Genomic DNA, 19,792 nt, shown 5'->3' with positions numbered 1-19,792 from the left:
CAATGCTCCACAAGTGTGTACATCCGATGTAAGCTCAATGCTAAAATAACCATTGCACCATGAGAGTCATGCACTAAATGAATTCCCTTATCTGACCTGAAGATTTCCCACATCACACAACAACATAGTATCCTCCGTTCCAGGTGGTGCCATTATTGCGGAGACCTGACAGAGTGCTATAAATAGCCCTCGATACCAACAATCACGCTCACAGCTGAATCATCCATCCATCCATTTTCCAAACCACTTGTCCAATTTGGCTACAGCGTAATATCATAAAATCATAAATATAATTTTAATTTTAATTGATTATTAAATTGTCTAATTAAGGTTTATACATGCTAGTTTCCATGACAGAGTTCAAGATAAATATTTGCATGGAGCTGCCAGTTTGCTAAGTTTCAAATGATTATTATACAGCAAAACTATGCAAAAGCGGCATCCCTTCTGGCGAACTCAGTTTCTGAATGAACTCACTCATTTTCATTCACTCCCTCAATTGGACTATATTAGAGGAGTAATCTGAGAATGGGGGTATAGGGCACAGCCTCTTGCCCGTTTCACACATACTCCGTGTCCGGTGCGTCTGCGGTGCAGGAGCAGCACGTGCTATAGTGCTTTCACATATGCTGCGTTTGCAGTGCGCAACTGATCCGTGGCTGTACCACAAACACATACTCACTATTTTTATTTCAAATCCAGAAGTTATCAGCAACTTTTATTAAGAAAAAAGTTTTGTCAGCATTGCGATTCTCTTTGTACACATACACTCTTTAATAGACGTAGCCTATTCACGTTTAAACACAATTTAAACAACGTATTATTCAATGCATTAGGCTACTTCTATATAGATTTATATATTAAGTTGCTCAAGCAAGTGGTAAAATATTTAACCATGTACTTTAAAATCGCAAACATTTTAAATTAAAACTTAAAATTGACAAAAGCAGCCGACTCTCATGCCTTTTCTTTTGCATTTAAATTTTAATATAAAATCTTGCATGTCACAAAGGACTTGTTTTTCCACATCCACGAATGAGACGAGTGTTGTTCATTATGTCGCCTTGTTGAGGTAAATTGTAGTTTTCTTTGCTTTACCCCAGTTTTAAAGGCTAACTAAATCCTAAACCAACTTTTTTTAGTTAATGATCTGTAAGACTGGGGCTTTATTAATGCTGTTCATTGATTCAAGTAATTTTTTTTGACATTTGTGTTTAAAGTGTTTTAATTCTACAATATATGGTGTAAAAACGTCTGAGTGCTGCCCTCTTCAGGTTGAACTGTGGCTACTGCAGTTGAATTTTCTTATTGAAAGTTGTGGTTTCCTCTGACGTCAGAGGGTTCCAGCTAACCACGCCCTTGCCTACAGAGAGACCTGTCTAAGATGCCCTCCGCTGGGCTCTGCCTACTTTTCCAGCATTTTTCAAATATTGAGATTACTACATTTTATTTAATTAAATGCATTTATGGTGAGATTATTATATTTCCATGTCAATCTGTGTTCATTTTGACCACGAACCATACACTGTCACTTTAATTCAGCGCGTGCAGCACAGCAGAAATACGCCCGTTTCTGTCTTTATGGATTTGTCATTGAATCATTGACTCACCCGATTCATTCAAACACACGGATTCATTCAGTAATGAAACACCGCTAGAAAATGAACGTTGCTTTTGTTAATCCATTAACATGTGCTTAAAAAACAAGACAAACATGACAAAAAATATCCTGAGTTCAAGTTTACAATTATCACTGTGTACAATACTCACTGTTTTTGTGATTACGGTTGACACTATGATCTCTGCAAAGTTGACCTCCACAGTGTGGAAACCCACAGATTAACAAGAGATTTACATGTAGAGTTTGACAATGTAAAATAAAAGATAAAATGGGTACCACTTCACAATAAGGTTTCATTTGTTAACAAATTTAGTTAGCATGAGCAAATAATGAACAATACTTCTACAGCATTTATTAATGTTGGATAATGTTCATTTTAACATTTACTAATACATTATTAAAATCAAAGGTTGTTTTTGTTAAGATATTTAATACACTGTGAACTAACATGAGCAAACAACGAACAGCTGTATTTGTATTAACTAACATGAACAAAGATTATAAATACAGTAAAAGTATATTGCTCATTGTTAGTTCATGTTAGTTAATACAATAATTAATGTTAATAAATGAGAACTTATTGTAGTTTTAACGTAAAATGAAAAAATTAATCCTAACCAAACACAGATCTTTATCGGTATTAAAATTGAAAGTAAATGAATATGTAGGGATACGCATTATGACCAAATTCATATATCACCAAATATGTTTTATTTCTCAATATACCACATTAGCTCTTTAATTAAATTCTTAGTAACAATTATGATTAGAAATCTCTCTAATTCAATTATTACTTGTATGAGACCCAACTGGTTTTTCTTTTAAACTGGTACATGGCGCACCCCTATTTAATTAATGTATTTAATTTATAATTTTCTTAGTGTTTAAATCCATTGTGATGCTAATCTCTCTCTCTCTCTCTCTCTCTCTCTCTCTCTCTCTCTCTCTCTCTCTCTCTCTCTCTCTCTCTCTCTCTCTCTCTCTCTCTCTCTCTCTTTTCATTGCAGATCACCATAAAAAGGAGACCTGTACTGTATGTCATCAACATTATAGCACCAGTATTTTTCTTCCTTGTGCTGGACTTGATCTCCTTCTTCGTTGACGCAAATGCATCAGACAAAGTGACCTTCAAAGTGACTTTACTGCTGTCTGTTTCTGTGATGCTGCTGATTCTTAACAACACACTTCCTTCTACAGGGAAAGAAATCCCTCTGATTGGTGAGTCTAACATTGACCTCCCAGTCACACATTTATCTCACGTTGATCTCTTCATATGATCACAATGTGAGTTCACAGTGATCTAAAAGTGTAACCTCACAGTGCACTCACTGTGTGCTCATATTATGGCCACAATGTGAGTCACCTCAGCTAAAACTGTTATTGGACGTGGACTCCAACATCACTCAGACTTCAAATTTTGGTTGAAAATGAAAATTAGGTTGACGTCTTAAACATTTGATGTCAGGCTCCAACGCTTTCCATGCGTTTTTAGATGCGATATGTTAACGGCCCCTTACACAGTACCTGCATTTATGACACTTCTCTATTGAAGCCAAAATATTGCCATATTTCAGACGTACAGTTCTTTTTAGGCACATTTATATCTGGCTGCTGTGACATTGAGTTTATAAAACACATTTGTTATGATGTGATGATGCCATCATTCTGGACATGATCTCATCCTGTGTATAAGATTTGAACTTTTGGTTATTTAATCATATATCTGTATCTACAACATGATATCCATCAATGTTTCTGTAATCAGCTATTCTGAAGGATATTGAAATCATATAGTGTATTAAAACATTTAGAACTCTTGATTGACTCAGACACACACAGAGATCAACAATCAGCACATGAATCTCAACAATGGTGACAATCAAAAGTTTCATGTCGCAATGCATGCTGGGTTCCAATATAAAACTCCCAGTTTGCTGCGCGAATAAAAAAATAAAAAAATATATTGCCACCACTGTTGAGAGACTTGTGCTGATGTTTTGATATCTCTGTGTTTCTACAAGTTAGTGTAGCTCTGTTTCTTTGGTTGTGTGTAAGGGTCTGACAGGTCAATTTAGCTCAAAAGGAATTATTATAATAAAAATAATTATTATTAATTAATTTATAGGGAATTCGAAAGAATCACTTATTAAAGCCGAGCAAATGACTCGTCCAGCATTCATTTGAACCGGCCGTAACCATCAGCTCTGCAGCGGATATAAATATCCAAACTATAGTGAAACACTATTTATTAGCAAGGTAACTTAGATCAGCAGTTTAAGACATTAAATTCGTAAGCACATAACACAAGTAACACTACTTTATTGATTATTCTAACACATAAAACTAATATCTAATACAAACATATATACAAATATAAATTCCCAAACCAGTGAAAACACTGTTGTTGTTTTTTCAGTATAAGGGGGTTTCTCCTCGTGTCTGGATCATAGACCGTATATAAACTGGACACAGCGTATAGGTTTCAACAGAGAAAAGTGAAGTCAATTAGAAGCTCTCTCTTCCTGATGGCTGAGCGTACAGCGCAGACTCAAACTGAGCTTGACGACGTAGATGTGACGTGAGCGACCCGTCTGTCTTCTAGTAGCTGTGCCAAGAGAAATCTGAATCATTCCCTTCCGAATCTTGCAGAGACGGAGAGTGTGAGTAGGAGGTGTCCATGAGCTTGGAGCAGGAGAAACTTTTGCTATGTATTCTGATTAATTATTTTGTCACTTTGCCTCCACGTCCCCCCGATTGCCCGTGAGCTTCTCCTCCCGTCTGTACGGTAATCTCTCTACTGTGCGACAGAGAGTCGCGTGGTTATGACGCAATCGTTAGCCTATTTTTACAAAAACTGCTTCTACGGGGCCATAACGTAAGATACAAGGTAATGGAGCCTTTTATACATTTTCGTGTTTCTTTAGAAATAAATAATGGACAAATGGAGTCTTTAAACGCCTCAGATGTAAAGTTATTCACTGTCAAAGTGACGCCAAAATGAATGGGAGTCAATGGGATGCTAACAGCAGGTGGGGGTCTGCTAATCAATGGCGGCCCCCGGGGAAGCTTCAATGTTTTCCGAAACACTGCCCCCCTGGTCTGGATAGATGTCTGGGGCGGCCAATCACGTGGTGTGCTGGCGGATGGATATAAAGTCTCTGAAGTTGGAAGCGGGCTTTGCAGTCGAATCGTTTAACCAAAACTTTGCAGCAAAACTTAACTTAGAACCGAGACTCACAACGGAAAAGAAAAGGAAACTAAGAAAGAGAAAGAAAAGTGAGACGAGAGTATTTAGATGGCTTGAATGAAGCTGTTTAACCCATGTTCTTCTGATCTTGATTTGGGTTCTTTCGTCTGCTCGCCTACATGGTTACTCGTCCGTCCGGTTACTACGTCATGGCTTCTCCATGACAATGTATCTTCTAATGTATTCTGGAATCTTCTCTAGCAAAAACTCCCCCCCCGGCTTTCTTCGGGTCTTAAGGTTTTAAACTCAAATGTTTCTCAGCCTCCTGGATGAGTTCTGACCAATTATACACTGTCTTCACATTAGAGGTGGCTGTTATTTCCCCTCTCGTCGTAAGTCATGCGTTATCTGTGATCTCTTTACCCTCCAGCTTTAGCAGAGAATACAGAGGGTACAGTTTAGACATGATTAAGAATACGAAACATTTTACACAGATTTCAATCAAGCCATCTTCATAAATGTGAACATACGATCGCACTGATAGGAAACAAGACACACTTTCATTCAAACATCTAATAGTTATAACAATTACATGACTTATATGAGATAATAGGCACATATAATAGTGGTCAGAACCGTGTAAATGCAACAAAAACCCAGGCCAAACATGCATAAAATACCTTTTACAAATATATTGCAAATTTTTTATTGAAAGTAAAAACTTTGAAATGCAGTTATCTAATCATCTAATAAAATGAAGCCTCGTTTACTGAAATCACGTGAGTCTGGCAGTTTGATACACGATCTGAACCATTGAATCAGAACAAAAGATTTGTAAAGGTTTCAGAGCTTCATGAGGCAGTGTTTTTGACATTGCCATCACTACAATTAACAGTAAATTACTGGAAACAATGTTGTTTCAATTTACTTTGAAAATAAAAGCCTGGTAAGGTCTAACAGTGTAACGTCAAGAAATCTGGACATTTGTTATGTTCCCAACACTGAATATTTGGAGAACGTTCTTGTAGCAAAACTTTTTCAGTTTCTTGTGTTTTTCACAGGTGTTTTCTGCGGTGCGATCTTCTTTCTAATTTCTATCAGCATTTTGGAGACCATCCTTGTGAATTATCTGATGGCTAAAGGGGCTGGTAAGAGATCAGTGGAAACTACAGCTGCTGTTAGTGGACATCATGGTAAGAGTTGACACATCAGATTATGAGGAACTTTTTCATGTATTTTATACTTTTACTTCACAAATTAAGGTTTATAAGTGGAATTAAGTTTAAGATTTGTTTGCTTCGTAGCTTTGGTACATATGCAAAGAAAAGCTAATTAAATGAATCTTTGAGTAAATTAGACTCCATGAAAAAAAGAAAATATATAAATGTTCCAGCATGCTTGTGCCTCTAAAATAGGACACACGGTTTAGATGGATGAATGGATGGATGAAAATAGCATTTGAAGTCTGAACTTAGCAAATGTAAAACCATGCATTATCACATATTAAACAAGCCACCCCAAAACAACATATGAAATTCATTTGTTTTTCTATAATAGTGTATCAGCAAAGATTCCCCATCGAAAAATCGTATGTGAGATTATGCAGACAAAACATTTATACAGAGCTATGCTTTTTCCTCTCACAGTTCAGAATGAAGAGCAGTCTTGTACTCCCAACCGTCTGAAGCAGATCCTCACTGAGTTACGACAGAAGACACCTCTGTACTGCACCAGAGTGGCAAGAATCATAAATATGACCTTCTTGGTTCTTTACATAATCACTATTATTGCGTTTATGTCTAAGCTTTGGACGCTTTGGTATCTTCCATAATGCTTAAAACAATTAATTCGCCTGAGTAGGGTAAATTTAAATTAAATCAAAAATCAAATTAACTTTTATGAGTATTTAGAACTTGATTTTTCTTTTGAGTTCACAGAACTAACACATTTTTAAGTAATCTGAATTGTTTCATTTAATTGAGACAGACTTAAATTTAACTAAAACTGTGCTGGGATTATGTAATGTGCTATATCATATTTTTTATGCAAGATTAATGTTAAGTGGGAAATGTTTAATGTTTTGCTAATTTAAAATAATTTCTGTTATGTTGGAATTTTTTGTTGGGGGGGGGGGGGGGGGGGTGAAGAGTGGAGCATGAGCTTGGTTTGAGAACAAGTATATGTGACCTGTGTTGACTAAATAAGTCAGAATAAGCAATTTCTTAAACATGAGTTTTTGTTATTTTCACATTTTCCATTAAAAAACCTCTTCAAACTGAAAAAAATTAACTTTCATAATTAGTTTTGTACTAATTTCTATTCTTGAAAGAGATAGAAAAAATATGGCGGAAAATATGGTTTACCAACGTGTCTCATTACAGTCCTAGTAAAATGCAGTAATCGTCAACTATGCAGATGTGGAAATAATGGGTAATGGGTTCGTACAATCATATAGTCTAAGTGTTTTGAAAGTTGTTAGAAGTTCTAGTTTAACTGTCTGAGTAAAGCATGTTATATAAGATTTCTTTGTCCTGTAAGAATGCACTGGCAACATCTGTTGTTCATTATGTGGACCTCTGTGTTCAAATGGAGGAAGAGTCTTACATTCCCTATGTTATACATTGAAGGGCATTTCTGGAACCAGAAACTGACCATATATGGACTTGTTATACAATGTGTTTTCTTTATGATGTAATGTATATTCCTATTGGCTAAATCTGTGGTACTCCCCTCATATTCTTACTATATATTCTGAAACAAAGGATTAATAAAGACGAGAGCTGTATTGGTCTCCCTCAGCGCTGGGTCATTATTCACTCAAATGCAAATTGCTAGAAAAGACCAGAATGAGGAACCTGGAATCTAATTTAAAAAAAAAAGTATGAGATGTACCGGCCCAAAAAGCACGTCGGCCAGATGGCCAGTCCACCCCTGTCTACGTCATACACCGCCAAGTGTTACTCTTTTGGTGTCATTTTGTCTTGCTGGAAGCAAGTTATTATAGTTGCTAAAGTTTTAAATATGGATATTTTTCTTACACGAACGCATCGCTTCACTTCAGAAGGCCTTTATTAACCCGCCAGAACCATGTGGAGCACTTTAATCATGGATGAATGCACTTTGATGGACTTCCAAAAGAATATACCCATTCACTGCCATTATAAAGCTTGGAAGAGCCTTTAAACTTTAAAGGCTACCCATGTAGCAATCAATATACAAGATTATGCAACAGAATATCAATAATAATAATAAAATATAGCTGCGAACAGCAATTGTCAGGGTTCAAGTGGTTTAAGGCCTTTAAGCCCATGCGTAAAAAGATAATGTTTTATTTAGCAAGCCTGTTACCATCTCAATCATAGATGGAAATGACCATTTACAGCCAATACAGTAAATTTACCATAGAAAAATATATAGATAAAATTTTTTTTTAACAGTTAACGATAATTCATAGGCCCATGGCGGACATGTTTTTTGAGATACGTCAATGTATGCATGGACAATCGTGGCGGCTCGGACAAAGGCATGGCATGCCAATTTTGCACAGAAAAAAAATAAAAAATCAGCACATGAATCTCAACAATGGTGGCAATAAAAAAAGACCATTCGGCTGCATAAGTTATTCATGTTGCAGTGCATGCTGGGAGTTTTGTCCCCATGTTGAGACAAATCAAAGTGCAGAGGTGTTGTAAAAATCATATTTATTTTAGTTCTAGACTAAATGTGAGTATGCATTTACTCATCTCAGTTGAACAAAAAAAGATTCAGTATTTCTCAAAATGAATAAAATCAGTGAAATGCCGAATCAGAATACTACACTGTAAAGTCTAATAAGTTGAGACTACTCAAATGTTTGAGGAAAGTGGTTGTGCAAGTTTTTTTGAGTAATGGGAAAATTCTAACTTAATTGAGTTGACCTAATGTGGTCTTCTCATTGAATTAACTCAAATGTGTAAGTAAAGATAACTTAAAAGGCAAATGGACTAAACTCAAACTTGCCATATTTTGTTTACTTATTATTAAATAAATACATTTTAAATAAATTATAAATCAATAAACCAAGTTTTGTTTTTTACATCAACAGTTTTATTAGGTTAACAGCTTAACTTCTATAATGCATACTGACTGAACATCATATATTAACATTTAATCAGTAAAAAATACAACTATACTTGCAGTAAATTAAAAATGTATTTAGAAATCGGTAATTTAAAAGTGAAATTGACCAGATCAGAACAATTGATCAGAACAATTAAAAGCACACTGTAATGAGCAACAACAGACATGTTTGTCATCTACTTTAACTTATCTTTAACTTAACTTATCTTTCACCCTTAGTAATAGTTGTGTGCGAGTCCCTCAGTTTGCCAAAAAGTACCAAAAATTGTACAGGACCTGGATTTTGTCACTTCACAGAACAAACAAACAAAAAACAGTCGTCAATCATCCAGATAATGACACAGAATTAAGGATGAAAATTATTATTAAAAAAATTTACATGGTCACTCTTAAAACCTTTTTTTTTTTGCTATAATTTTGACAATGTAAACATATGTTAAGTGAAATAGCTTCATCAGGGCAGTACTTAAAAACAACTACTATTATTAGTATTATTTATTTTTTTTAAGTTTTTTCTAATTCTGCAATTTGATGTAAACCTTTGACCACAACTGTATGTGATAGAGTCAGTACTGCAGGCTAACATCAGTGAGATCTCAACCTGTGGAAACTGCCACTGTTGGTTCAAATGGTTCTCATTGCCGCAGTCCTTCGGATGAATGGTTGGGGCTGGGAACGGACGATCCTGTGATTAAAAACATAATAATTCAGACACATTTTTTCTAAATACATTGTACAGCTCTCATTGTTTAAGCACAGGTTAGAGTGATATAATAATAAAAATGTATAACAATACAAAGCAATTTTGTTAGTTGGACAGCAACAAGAATGGAAATAATCAAAGCAAGTCAAAGTGCTTTCTTGCCGTTTCAGTAACTAAATAAAATACAAGATAACTTGGGAAACTGAATGGTATTCAAACAAAAACTCTTTCTCTGTGTGTTACCTTATTGATGACTCTGTTCTTTGAAGAGCAGCAGTATTTGAGAAGAATGGCAGCATTTACCACCTGGCCTGAAAACAATCATATATATATATATATATATATATATATATATATATATATATACACACCCACAGTAAATTTCATCATAATAAAACTAAGTACATGGTAGATTTCTACACTTACTCGAACATTGAAACAAACAAAAGGAGTGAAATTTACACTGTACTTTAACAAATATGATATATTTTTTAAGTACGTTGCTAAAACACACCTTTTCTGCCTTGTCTACCTCACATGAATCAAAAGTCAGCTGCAGTTCTTCCTTCAGTGCAGTTTCTGAAGCCTCTGAGGACAGTTGAGAAGAAAGTGTCTGCTAATTTGTCAAAGGAGAATACGTTAACAACTCAAGCACACTAGCTAGGCTAACATTAATTAATAAACGTTAATATTTAACTAATGACTAACTTCTTAGAAATGTAGTTGGCAGTTGCAAAGTAATGTACCAGTTAGCAGTTAACAAACTAGCTAAGATAGCTAGACTAATTTTACAACATAAACACACTCAATTTAAATCAACAACACCCAATCTTATGTTTTGGTAAATACTCTATTTGAAAAGGTTTTATGAATTTGCACTTACCCTCGTCTGATATAAATGTCTGAAAACACAGATCGATGTCAGCGCATGCAGTAACTGAAGGCAGTGGGCTAGAAAAAATATGTTCAGATAAAATATGACATTGAAAAACGTTGCCGTTGTTTTATGGTAAACATGTTATTTACAATGATTTTTATGAATTCAGACTTACCTTCGTCTGATGTAAATCACACAGAAAATACCGGACGTTGTCAGCGCGCAATATTTGAATGGAGCAGGAGCGGGAGCGGGAATTCTCCAATAATAACGGGTCGTAAACAACGTCGGACTCGAAACAGTTAAAAACTGTTACAAAATTGAACAAATTTGGAAGTTATGTTCTGGCAAACATGTTATTTAAAATAGTTTTATGAATTCACACTTACCATACGTTATCTCAGCCTCAGAAAATACCGGACGCTCTCTGCGCGCGCAAGACCTGCAGTGAGTCAGCCTGTGGGGGAGGGGGAGAACAGGCTCGAGAGTCGAGACTCGAGACAGTAGTCGATTAAAAAAAGATTAAATTTACAGGCGTCAGGAATGGAAAGTCTCGTGTGAATCAGCTCCAAATGCGAGGCCTGAAAGGTCCGTACGTGATGGACGGGCCGGCTCCGATTTAACCTCGAAATTACTGTTTTTATGCCGTGTCAGTGACTCTGGACTGCTGCCTGCATCAGCAAATTCAGGATGAACAAAAATAAAATGACTGCCTTGTGTATTGACCAATCAGCGTGTTGTAAAGGCAGAATTTCAGGCATGACCAATCATATCAAACAGAGACAAAGCGAATCATTTAAATAACTTGGAATTTTGAGTTCATAACACTTAAAATCTTAATCCGAAAGATTTTTGCTGCCAAATGAATACATTAAACACAACTGTTTAATTTTTGATGCAAAAAACTTGCTATTATAAGTAATGTTAAGGTAGACCTATGATAACTTGATTTCTTTATTAATGACAACATTGGGGTTTACAGCTCCAATAACTAAACATGTTAAATAAAACATACATTTTAATGCATTTATTCTCACTTTATTGAGCAAAGTACTTGCTTCTGACTTTCGATGATTCAGTTAAACCATAAGCAAAAATGCCTATAATTTTTTTCCCGTTTTTATTGGTAAAGTAGCCTAAGTGTTAAACCAGAGAATGTCTAATAAGGGGAGAAGTTCCACTCTCAGTAAACTCACGGCTTCTTAACTGGTTGCAGTTCCACTCTGGTTCCACATGAGGGCGCTCACAGGACGAGTGCAGAATGAATGGAGGTCTATGGCGCTATACCCCTCAAAATCCACTTTTCTCAGGATATAATTTTTTGTCTAGTAATTTGAATGTTGTATTCGACAGGAGATGCAAAGAAATTACACATTGCTGGGTGTTAGATTTTTTAGAGTCACTTATTTGCTTTAAAAAGTCTTTTAAAATGTAATTGACATCATACACATCGTACGACCAGAGATACTGCTTTACGGCAATCCTTCAGTCACTTTGGTGCTTTCGCGCTCTGCACTTTCTTTTCTCTCGAGGCATCGACAACACAACTGACACAGGTAAATACACGTGCTAGAAGAATTTTTGTTTTGTTTGTTTCTGGTCTCGCTTCGGATGACACGATGCCATCAAGCGGCATCTCTGGTCGTAATCAGTCCTTCACTGACCAATCAGCGTTCACTAGCAGAATGCTAGCGTGTTATGGGCAACAACAACTCAACCTGTAAGAAATCGAAACGACATAAGTACTCATTCATTCAACTTTCGACCTATAACCCATGTTGAACTTGCAAAACCTACAATCAAATCTGAGATTTCTCAACGGCAATCAGGTGAAAGAGACAAATTTAGCCGTCAAGCTCCCAGTGGAACTCTGGTGGAACTACAACCAAAATTCGGTACAATATAGGACTTAATAGGGAGTGGCCAGGCTCTCCGTAGACGGGCCCTGGTTAAACTTTCTTCTCCTGCATCTTCTTCTTCTGTTATCCAGAACAGCAGCAGCTGAAAGGTTTGTTTGAGCGGCGCCCCTACTGTACAGGAGTGAAACTGCATTTCCTTCAGCCCAAGGCTTATTATTTCACTTTTGGTGTGAAAGGGTCTTTGCATTTGTTGCCAAAGTAACGCAACAGTAACGCAACGCATTGCTTTTCTAAAAAAGTAACTAAGAAATGCAATTAGTTACTTTTTAAGGGAGTAACGCAATATAAAATGATGAAGCCTATTGTATACTTTCAGGGGTGATGGTAATGTCCAAGATGGGAGCCCAAATGTAAAAATGTAGTGCATTCCTGTGCCAGTAAGCAGCAGCAAACATATTTGGTCAACAATTCTCTGTATGTTAGGCTGGAAAATGTCTAAAAGTAAAAACTGAAGCTTTTGATTTTGATTGCAGAAAATATTGGAATAGAGTCAGGGGGAAAGCAAACTTCTAAGGGGGCATCAAGATAACTTAACTTAAAATGAATTAAAAGAACACAAAACAAGCATTAAAATAAGCTAAAACTTATCATTTTAAAATTTCTCATTTTAATTTACCCTCTCTTGTTTCTTTTGTAGAACCAATCATCTGGAATCATGTAATGCAATCATTTATTATTATTTTAATCAATATTTTATTTACAGAAACCAGGGGGCGCTATTCAAATATTAGTGTTTCTGCTCTCATGAGACGAGAGCATGAGACTAGTCTATGGGAAACTTTATAGCCAAATAAAAAGTGCTAAATTGTATATTATCAGCTATAATGCATTACTTTTCAAAGTAACTTTCCCCAACACTGCTGATAGTTGATGTCTGTGTGTGTCTTAGACATGTAGGAGTTCAAAATGTTTTATGTGATTTCAATATTCTTCAAAATAACTGATTGTTGAAACTGATCTTATATGCTGAAGATTCACAGAGATACCATTATTACTAATTATAAATGTAAATGTAAATGTACTTTATTCATATAGCACCTTACATCAGCCGATAGGTGAACCAAGGTGCTTTACAACAGATTAAACAACAATTTAAAACAACACACCGAAAAACCAGTACAGTAATAAATGAAGAAATAAAAAGTAAAGAAAAAATAGAATAAAGATAAATATAAAATATAAAATATAAAAGTGCCACCACACTACTGGGTACTAAAAGCCATTTTGAAAAGATACGTTTTAAGTCTTGATTTAAAAAGGCCCAGGTCAGTAACGATACGCATCTCACTGGGGAGCTTATTCCAGAGCTTAGGTCCAGAAACTGAAAAAGCACGGTCTCCCCAGTGTTTAAGTTTTGACCTGGGCACTTCCAACATGAGTTGATTGGACGACCTCAAAGTCCTTCCGCAATTCCGAATGGTCAGCATGTCTGATATGTAAGATGGGGCGAGGCCGTTAAGAGCTTTAAAAACAAACAATACAATTTTATAGTGAATTCTAAAATGTACCGGGAGCCAATGGAGGGAATAAAGAATCGGAGTTATGTGCTCTCGTTTTTTGGTGCTCGTTAACAAACGGGCAGCTGCATTTTGGACAAGTTGAAGACGGCCAACAGAGGACTGGGAGACACCAGTATACAGTGCATTGCAGTAGTCCAGTCTAGAGCTTATTAGAGCGTGAATAGCCTTCTCAAGGTCATGACGGTTTAAAAAGGATTTTACCTTTGCTAAAAGGCGCAGTTGAAAAAAGCTCAACTTGACAACGTTGTCAATCTGTTTGTTGAATTTAAAAGAACTATCAAAAATCACTCCTAAGTTCTTCACTGTCTGCCTGGCCGTTAAAGGCCAGGCATCAAGGCCGTTTGACGCAGATTCTCCAAACACAATATATTCAGTTTTGTCCTCATTTAAGTGCATAAAATTTTGGGCAAACCACTGCTTAATATCCGCAATGCAGTCAAATAAAGTACCTTGTACATCACCAGGCTTCAGAGGCAGATAAATTTGCAGATCATCTGCATAAAAATGAAAAGATAGGTTGTGCCTGGCTATAATTGACCCTAGTGGTAGCATGTATAATGAAAACAAAATAGGGCCAAGAATAGAGCCTTGCGGGACTCCACAGGAGAGAGAAGTACATGAAGAAGACAAATCACCAATCATTACAGAAAAAGTTCTATCGGATAAATATGACATAAACCACTCAAGTACAGTGCCATGAATGCCAACATAGTGCTTCAGGCGTGACAGGAGGATTGTATGGTCTACCGTGTCAAAGGCTGCTGTGAGATCCAGCAGCACTAAGGCAACAGGACACTTGGTGTCAACAGAGGACGCAATATCATTGTGTACCTTTAATAATGCAGACTCAGTGCTGTGACAAGGCCTAAACCCGGATTGAAATTTTTCCAGGACAGAGTTGTTTTCCAGAAAGGGCTGTAACTGTAAAAAAACAACTTTTTCTAAAACTTTGGAAAGAAATGGAAGATGGGAGACTGGTCTAAAATTAGATAGCACTGAGGAGTCAAGGTTAGGCTTTTTAAGAAGGGGCCTAACCACAGCATGTTTAAAGGCAGCTGGGAAGGTTCCTAGACTAAGACAGCTATTAATAAAAACCACAAGCCCAGGCCCTACAGCGTTAAAAACCAATTTCAGCACTCTAGCGGGTACAATATCCAATGGACAGTTTGTAGGCTTTAAAGATTTAACTATATCGTCAAGGGAAGAGAAAGAAACTAACTCAAACTCCTCAAACACACCAAAATGAGCTGGGGCAACAGAAAAATCCCTATTAGAACCATTTCTTGTACCCTGTCTAACAGCATCAACCTTGTCAACAAAAAAGTGGAGAAAACTTTTACAGGTGATAGTTGAGAAATTAGCCAGAGCAGAAGTAGGTGGATTTACAAAAGAATTAATTGTAGTGAACAGAACCCTGGGACAGTGACTGCTGCTAGAAATTATATCAGAGAGGTACTGAGATTTTGCCTCCCGTAGGGCCCTCTGATAATCAACGAGACAGGCCCGCAAAATGTCTAGAGACACATGCAGTTTATCCTTTTTCCATCTCCTTTCAGCCTGCCTGCAGCGTTGCCTGATAGTACGAGTATTGTCATTGATCCAGGGATCCGTTCTTGGTTTAGCCAATTTATGCTGAAAAGGGGCAATAGAGTCCAGAATCCCGGAGCAGGTGGAGTGGAAGGAAGAAAGAATATTGTCTGGACAGATAGGAGAATCTATGTCATTCAAGGCAAAAAACTGAGAGTCCCTGAATGCAGCAGTAAATTCATCTGCTGTGGTGGAAGTGATGATGCGACGCTGGCACGATGGAGCAAAACACTTTCTAGCTGGAGGGGGGGCTGTATATTCAAAAACAATTGAAAAATGATCTGAAATGGCAGTCTCAGAGATCTCTTTGAGGGAAATTGAAAGCCCATGAGAGATGATGAGATCCAGGGTGTGCCCGAGATGGTGTGTGGGTTTATCCACTGACTGAACTAAGTTAAAAGTTTCTAAAAGTCTTTTAAAATCAGAGGCTAATTGGTCGGACGGACAACAAACATGAACATTAAAATCCCCACAAATCAAGAGTTTATCATATTTTGGAAAAATATCTGCCAAAAACTCAGAGAACTCATGAACGAAGTCCTTATTATATTTGGGTGGGCGATAAACAACGGCACATAAAACAGGACTCGTAAGCTCCATCACAAACAATTGCAGCTCAAAGCAGGAGTAAGCATTTGTGGGAAGAAACCGGCATTTAAATTTGTCATTAAAAACAGCAGCAAGACCCCCTCCACGACCAGATGATCGTGGGGTATTGAAGTAGGAACAGCCGGGTGGGAGGAGTTCTGAAAATGCGCTGTTTTCACCTGGTTTCAGCCATGTTTCCGTCAACAGGAGAAAATCCAGGGATTGAGAAATAAAAAAGTCATTGAGAATGAAAGTCTTATTCACAACGGACCGAGTGTTGATCAAAGCCGTGCGAATTAAATTCTGGTCCGTCCGTTCGGAGGCATAAGCGACCGGGCGAAGATTCTCCGGTACGCAGCCCCGTCTGCAGATCCTCATGGGCCGACAGCGCGGACGAGGGTACCCGGCCTCGGGAATAGCCGATATCAGCCATCGGTAACAGGGATCGGTCAGTCCTCGTGTGTAATAGCTGACGAACTCCCTGGAAAGCCCAAACGATGAGTGGAGGACCAGGCCATGGGCTCTCAATCTGCGACTTAATCCACCTCTCCTTCCTCGTCTTCTGCGGCGGCTGTTGCGCAACAACCCGAAAGGAGAATACCACAGGTGGGGAGGTATGGGCGCCAACAGAGGAGGTGGTGTGTTTTGTCGTCCGTTGAAGCCCTGGATCGGCAGTTTTCCCACAGAATCACGTATATTTAAGAGAGTGAGTCGATCATACACCAGTAGCGGTGACACATCACGAATCAAAAACAATAAAAATAAAACAATATAACATTAAAACACACATAAAAACACAGATTAGACATAAGATGAGATCAGAGAAATCAGTTCAATTCACATTTATTTGTGTAGCGCTTTTCACAATACACATCGTTTCAAAGCAGCTTTACAGAAAATCCATGAGTCCACATTACAATTTGTGATCTGTTATCAGAATTATGTATATTTATGTGTCTGATTTATGTATTATCAGAAGTTATGTATTTCAGAAATGTACATATAAAAAATCACAGTCATCTAAAAATGTATTAATAAAAAAAATAAAAAAATTTAATGCAGTGAGCTCATTGAAATAATGAATACTTGTTTGTTAACAATTGATTGTGACATTTATCAAATATAGTATTGGTTCATGTTGATTCAGAGTTTGCCTCATCTGAAGTTATCGCGAGGTTTGTCTCTTCACATGTGTTGGGCATCTGAAGTCTTCAGCTGGGTCCAAACTGGAGCTGACATGGTCTCTAGTGTAGTTTGGGACACACAGGGGATCTCGTGAAGCTGAAGTAGAGCAGGTGGACAGCAGGGGGCGCTCTAGCATAACCTCACATATTTGAATTACTGTTTCCAAAGATAGACTTACACACTTCACATTAAACATAGGCCTACTCAAGTATTCAAGTATTCAAGTATTCAAGTATCATACTATACCATGGTATTACCATCTGACATGGTATTTTCTGTGAGGGGAAGTAGGCTACAAAGTATATTAGTATTCTTTGCTATTGTGCATTTGTGATGCCAAACATCTGATACCTCTAGAGCAGATGCATCAATAAAATGCTTTTGCACGATTATTCAAGGTATTAGAAAGTGTGAAAAGTAGCCTACTTTTTTTTCTCCAATTGTTAGATGTATGAATGAATTAGTGAAATAAAGAGTTGCTCAAGCAAATGGGATGAACGCGAGTGCTCATTGGCTGCTGTGTAGGTTCGCGCGCACTCGCTGTTTTACACTAACCCGCTCAGGTGAAGCGCGCACTCCTTGTATTACGGGCACGCGCTCAGGTGAAGCGCGCACTCGTTGTATTACGGGCACGCGCTCAGGTGAAGTGCAGGTGATGAGATGATTGACAGTTGCAGAACAGCAGAAACACGAGCGAGATGACGCGACGCGCGCGCAGCTGACGGACACAACACACACATATGACCAGTGACTGACAGGTATGTGTCGTTTTAAAGTTTTTTAACTATCAAAAACATACAATGTGCAGGTGCAGGAAAAAAACAGGGGGACATGCAAATTTAATGACTTTCTGCCTTTACCGGTATATCGATTACAGTCCCATTTAAATAAATGCTAAATGTATTGTTATTTTCTATGCTTTTTTTCTATGCTGATAATGAACGTGCATCTTTATAGAGCACTTAAATCGATTATTGTATTATTGCTTTATCGATATTGGAGAAATGTGTAGTAGGCTTCCATTCTGGGTCATACTTTATTTTAACAGTCTTCATGTTTCCATGTTGATTACAGAGTCATTCTTACGAACTAAACGTGTCTTTTTTGTTATTATTATTTTGCTTATCACTCAATATTGTTCAATATCGGATAATAATATATTATTTAAAATACTTTATTACTTTTGAACTTCTGGTCCATGTATTGAATTAAATCTGATGGTGTTGACAGTTTAAGGTGAAGACAAAATAATCATATTTTGTATATTACACATTCATGAATTTCATCAAACCATTCATTCAGAGAAATCATTTCAAATGATGGGAATGATCTCATGGGAATGATCTCAAATAAAACCCAAACAGTTTCTTTACAGTTTGATCAAAAGAGTTGATATAGGCCTATTTTGTGTTGTAAATTTGACACAAAAATATAAGCAAAACGACCAAACATTAGCTAAGAAAACTGTACATTTCACCAGAGCCTGAGTGGGGAAAAATCATCAGATTTAAGGCTGACTTTGATATGCCTCGATTTCATAAATGTTTTCATAAATATCGAACTTTACCCACTTTACAATAAGGTTTTATTTGTTTACATTAGTTAATGTATTAAATAACATATTCTAACCATGACCAATACACTTGTTACAGTATTTATTAATATTTGTTAATGTTAGATACAACCTTTGATTTTAATAATGTATTATAACCCATTGGGATTTTTTTTATAGAAAGTAGCAACCATAATATGATTGCAGTTATTTATTTATTTGAAGTGTTTATTGTAGTAAAGTAGTATTTATGTATAAATAACAAATGGATTTCTTCATTTCAGAAAATGAATACAGCAATATTTTATGGAAAGGGCAATGGGAAGAGTGCAGAGTGCAGAGTTAGCTGGGAATGATAGGGATCTACTTATTTTTGGTTTGCGTGAGTTCCAAGTATACAAATCTATCAATTTCTAAAAGAAGATTGCAATTAAATAGAAGAGAAAATCATAATTTTATAGAAAAACTACTTTTTTGACCATTTTTCATTGTGGTAAAGTGTTCGGCAAAGTTTCCCCAAGTCCCCCCTCCCTTTTTTTTTTATGATACATATAATGTATATTTCATGGTTAGAACATAATGCATACCATAGTGGGTTAACAAAGATTAATAAATGCTGTAGAAGTATTGTTTATTCTTAGTACATGTTAACTAATGAAACCTTATTCAAAAGTGTTCGAGAATAAAGTTTCTTTCCTATTTATATTTCAGTTCAAAGGGTTAATATTCGCCCTCGTGTCGTATCAAACTTGTGTAACATTTCTTATTCTGTACACAAAAGAAGATTGTGAAAAACGACTGTGTTTATTTGGCCATGCAATGAAAGTTATTGAGCTCCAGTGCTGTTTTACAACACACTGATTTTCACTGTATGGACAAAAACAGTTTTTCTAATATCCTCTTCTGTGTTTCACATGAGAAAGAAAGTCATAGA

General features: G+C 36.7%; 1 protein-coding gene across 3 annotated transcripts in view; it reads left to right on the top strand.

The window, feature by feature from the left end:
* Positions 1–7,598, top strand: part of LOC309511143 (5-hydroxytryptamine receptor 3A-like) — a 52,216-nt gene extending 44,618 nt beyond the window's left edge. For all 3 annotated transcript variants that reach the window (XM_082186237.1, XM_082186238.1, XM_082186236.1), the window contains 3 exons: positions 2,629–2,839; positions 5,870–6,001; positions 6,455–7,598. In XM_082186237.1, the coding sequence (XP_082042363.1) occupies positions 2,629–2,839; positions 5,870–6,001; positions 6,455–6,639 (528 nt within the window). In that variant the 3' untranslated portion in view covers positions 6,640–7,598. The remainder of the gene's footprint in view (positions 1–2,628; positions 2,840–5,869; positions 6,002–6,454) is intronic.
* Positions 7,599–19,792: the final 12,194 nt, after the last annotated feature.

The sequence above is a fragment of the Leuciscus leuciscus genome (genome assembly GCF_965113295.1).
Source record: "Leuciscus leuciscus genome assembly, chromosome: 1".
NCBI lineage: Eukaryota > Metazoa > Chordata > Actinopteri > Cypriniformes > Leuciscidae > Leuciscus > Leuciscus leuciscus.
Note: the sequence above shows the minus strand (reverse complement) of the source record. Positions and strands in the feature narration are given on the sequence as shown.